This window comes from Leptopilina heterotoma, unplaced genomic scaffold, assembly GCF_015476425.1.
Source record: "Leptopilina heterotoma isolate Lh14 unplaced genomic scaffold, ASM1547642v1 Lhet_54, whole genome shotgun sequence".
Classification (NCBI taxonomy): domain Eukaryota; kingdom Metazoa; phylum Arthropoda; class Insecta; order Hymenoptera; family Figitidae; genus Leptopilina; species Leptopilina heterotoma.
Window position 1 is genome coordinate 669,981 of NW_025111118.1, and position 3,923 is coordinate 673,903.

The 3,923-nt window shown below is 19.4% G+C and overlaps 1 protein-coding gene across 2 annotated transcripts; it reads right to left on the reverse strand.

The window, feature by feature from the left end:
- Positions 1 to 609: 609 nt before the first annotated feature.
- LOC122508410 (venom serine protease 34-like) lies at positions 610 to 2,851 on the reverse strand. 2 transcript variants are annotated; one of them, XM_043621733.1, is made up of 4 exons: positions 2,738 to 2,851; positions 1,813 to 1,922; positions 1,439 to 1,682; positions 610 to 1,241 (listed from the first exon to the last, which is right to left on the reverse strand). In XM_043621733.1, exons 2-4 carry the CDS (start codon positions 1,854 to 1,856, stop codon positions 1,053 to 1,055), a joined length of 477 nt encoding a protein of 158 aa, XP_043477668.1. In that variant the 5' UTR covers positions 1,857 to 1,922; positions 2,738 to 2,851; the 3' UTR covers positions 610 to 1,052. The 2 variants fall into 2 exon arrangements, with proteins under 2 accessions (XP_043477668.1, XP_043477669.1); XM_043621734.1 differs by having other exon boundaries at positions 1,439 to 1,677; positions 1,817 to 1,922; positions 2,738 to 2,827.
- Between the last annotated feature and the right edge of the window lie 1,072 nt (positions 2,852 to 3,923).

The window sequence follows — 3,923 nt, forward strand, 5'->3', positions numbered from 1 at the left end:
ATACAATTCTCTACAGGATTTCAATTATTTAAAAAAAAATTATATAAAAATTCGTTGCAAGAATTCAACTATTTTCATAAATAATAAAATTCTTTACAGGACTTTAATTATTTAAAAAAAAAAATATAATAAAAATTCTTTACAATGATTCAATATTATTCTCCTAAATAATAAAATTCTTCACAGGATTTCAATTATTTTTAATAGAATTTTAATGAAATAATTCTAAATAATTTAATTGTTCTTTTCAATTTTTATAAAATGCTTTAAAAGTATTCAATTATGTCTAAAAAATGCAATAAAATCCTATGCAAGAATTCAATTATTTAAAAAAATTCAATGAAATTCGTTGGAAGAATTCAAAATTATGTAGTTTCATAAATAATAAAATTCTTTACAGGATTTCAATTATTTTTAATACAATTTAAAATAATTTTTTCGAAAAATGTAATTATTTTTAAAAATTTTGATATAATTTTTTCTTAAGGGCATACTTTTGAAAATAATTGAATTTCTACAATCATTCGTAACTTCTTCTAAATTCAATTTTTTCCAGTACTTTAATAAAAATTCCTGGCATTTCCCTGACCTGTGGCAACTCTGAAAATGTTAAAATATTTTAAAAATAAAAAACTTGTAGAATTTCCATGGAAACTCCACGGAAAAAAATAATAACTTTCTTTACCTAAAATAACATTTTTTTACTGTCATATTTAGTTAGAAACTCATTAATTCATTTAATAGGTAAAGTTACTAATTTATTTAATAGCCTCCATATTACAAATTCAATTATAGTAAACTTTGACTAATTCACAGTAAACGAATCCATCGTATTTGAATTAGTCAATATCTACTAATTCAGATTTAGAGAGTATTTTTCAAGAATTCATTATTATATTAATTTTATTAAAAACCAAAGAACAATTTCAAGTAGTCGTCGACAATACATTAATTTCTCACTTGTATATTTAATTCTATAATTCTAAGTCATAAAATTATGATATGTTTTAAAAATTATTTTTAAGTTTAAAATATTGGGTGTCCATTAGGATTCATGCAACGGAAGTTACATTGCAGAAAAATCTTGCTGGTCTACCTGTTGGCAAACTACGATATATAACTGTCATCTTATTATTAACTGAGCTCATGGTCATTGTTCCAATTCCACAAAAAATCGATGGAATACTTAATATACTATCAGGATTAGTATTAATACTTAAATATTGATTCAAACACAGAAGCTGAAATATGAAATTTTAATAAAATAATTGTTAATATTTTTAAATAGAAAATAAAAGCAGTCAATATTTAAAATATTAATTAAATTTTTTTGTCGAAAGTTCTAAAATTTGTTAAGTCAAAAAGCTACAGCTTTTTTTTTCAAAATTCAGATTATGTTTAAATACTTTAAATACATAAAAATATTTATTTATCTTACCGATGATGGTATATTTATATCTTCACATTCAAGCAAAATTCGATAACCTTCAGGAGCCTCGGCCCTAAATCTGCAATATTTGGTTCCAGTGACATAATCTGGATATTCAAGATTATAAATATAATAAAGAGACCCCAAATTTACAAACTGATACAAGTCACAATCTGCTTCTTGAGTCTTACTTACATCCAGTAAAAATAGAAAAATAAATAGAAAATAAAAAATTTTCGACGAAATTCCTGAAAATATTTTTTAAATACAATAACAATAGTTATAATAAGCAAATTATATATCTTAAAACAATTAAACATCTTCTTTATCTATGATTTTAATTATAAAGTATGAATAAAATTATTTTATACAAAACATTAGAATTACCTGAATTATAACAATTTCTTGATCCTTGTTGATTCAACATTGTATAAATTTTTTTCTTTTTCAGTATACTTAGTATTTTCCAAGGATTTTGTATTTATTTCTTCCTCTATAATGTTTAGTATCAAATTAGTACTTATTTAAATTGCTGCTGGCTTTCTGTATCATTTTTTAATTTTTATTTACAAATTTTTTATATATACCACTTTGTGAGGTTACTTTGCATTTTTATCAGATAAAGCATATCCAGAAATCCATTATTCTTAATTATTAATTAAATATATATATTAAAAAATTTAACTACTTTCAATAGAAATTTAATTATTAACATTCTTGCAAAAATCTAAGTTCTTTAAAATTTCTAATTAAATTCTTTTGAAGTTCATCTATTTACGAAAATTGTAAACGCGACTCTTTTAAAATTCAATTAACTTTGAAATATTTAAGTAAAATTATTCATTAAATAATTTCTAAGTAATAAGTTTATGATAGTTCTTCAAGAATTAAGCGCGTAACTTGTAATAACACAAAATAATAATAATAATATAATAAAAAAATAATACTAGTATAATAATATAATATTATAGTATTATTAATTATATTAATTTATATTAATATTAATATTAGAAAAATATAATATTAATAAATTAATTAAATAAAAATAATTTAATAATAATGCACTGAAAAAAAATTTGATTCAAGTAAATATTTATTTGATAATAATAGAGAAATAATCGGTTACTTGAGATAAATAAATTTTTTTCAGTCTATAAATATAGTGATATAATATAATAAATTAATAATTAATAATTTTTATGAAATTTTTAGTTAAAATAAAGAAATTATTTAAAACTGAACTTTTTTTAAGAAAATAATTTATTTAAAAATATTTATTTTTAAGTAAATAACTAAAATTATAATTACAGGCAGCAAATATTATGAACAATGCTGATTTAGAGAATAATATTTTCTTTCCGTAAACAATTTTCCTATTTAGCAAACTTGTTTCAATCTCTCGTCAAAACTATTGATAATTTTACAAATTTTCGTTGCGGTATTTATACTGTGAATATTATACAATAAATGTTTAGTTTTCTTGTAATGTTTTCAAAATCACGTAAAGGAAAAATACAAGACAAAAAAAATTTAGTTTCTCTATTCAAAGAGAATAGCGTATTCTTTTATTTTCAAATTTTTTCCGTATATTTAAAATACTTCTATTTATTAAATTTACCTTTAAAATACATTTATTTTGAAAAATTAATTTTAAAGTCACGATTTTAAACATTCTAAATATTTTTGACAAATATTATTTTTAAACATACAATTAAGGTGATTGTTACTCAATACCAATAGTGTATAGAATAGATTATATTGTTGTTTTTCGCAATGAATTTTTAATTATTGGAAATTTATCGAATGAAAAATTTAGAAATTTTATTTTTTGCAATTAATTAAAGGACACCTTTTTCAAAATTTCTGAACGTATTTTGAAAATATCTGAAAATGATTTTGTAAGTTAGGAATTTTTATTAAAAGTTCTGAAAAAATTAAATTTTTAGAATTCATGACAAAATTCTGAATTTTCAATTTTTTCAATTTCTGATAAAAATTTCTTTTTAAATAACTTAAATCTTGTCAAAATTTCAATTATTTTCAAAAAAAATTATAATACAATTCTTAGCAACTATTCAATTATTTTCTTAAAGAATAAAATTCATCGCAGGATTTCACTTATTTTTAGTAAAATTATAATAAAATTCTTAGCAATTATTCAATTATTTTCTTAAACAATAAAATTCATCGCAGGATTTCAATTATTTTTAATAAAATTTTACAGGAATTGCTAAAAAATGTAATTATTCTTAAAAATTTAATTTCAATTTCTCGAAAAAATCAATTATTTAAAAAAATGTTTTTTTTTAAATTCTTTGGAAGAATTCAATTATTTACAAAAATATTAGAATTTTTTTACAGGAATTCAATTATTTTCGTATATTTTAATTAAATTTTTCGTAAGAAATCAATTATTTTAAATACAAAATACAATTATTCCTTTAGATTTTAATAAAATTCTTCCCAAGAATTCAATTATTTTTAAAAGTAATAA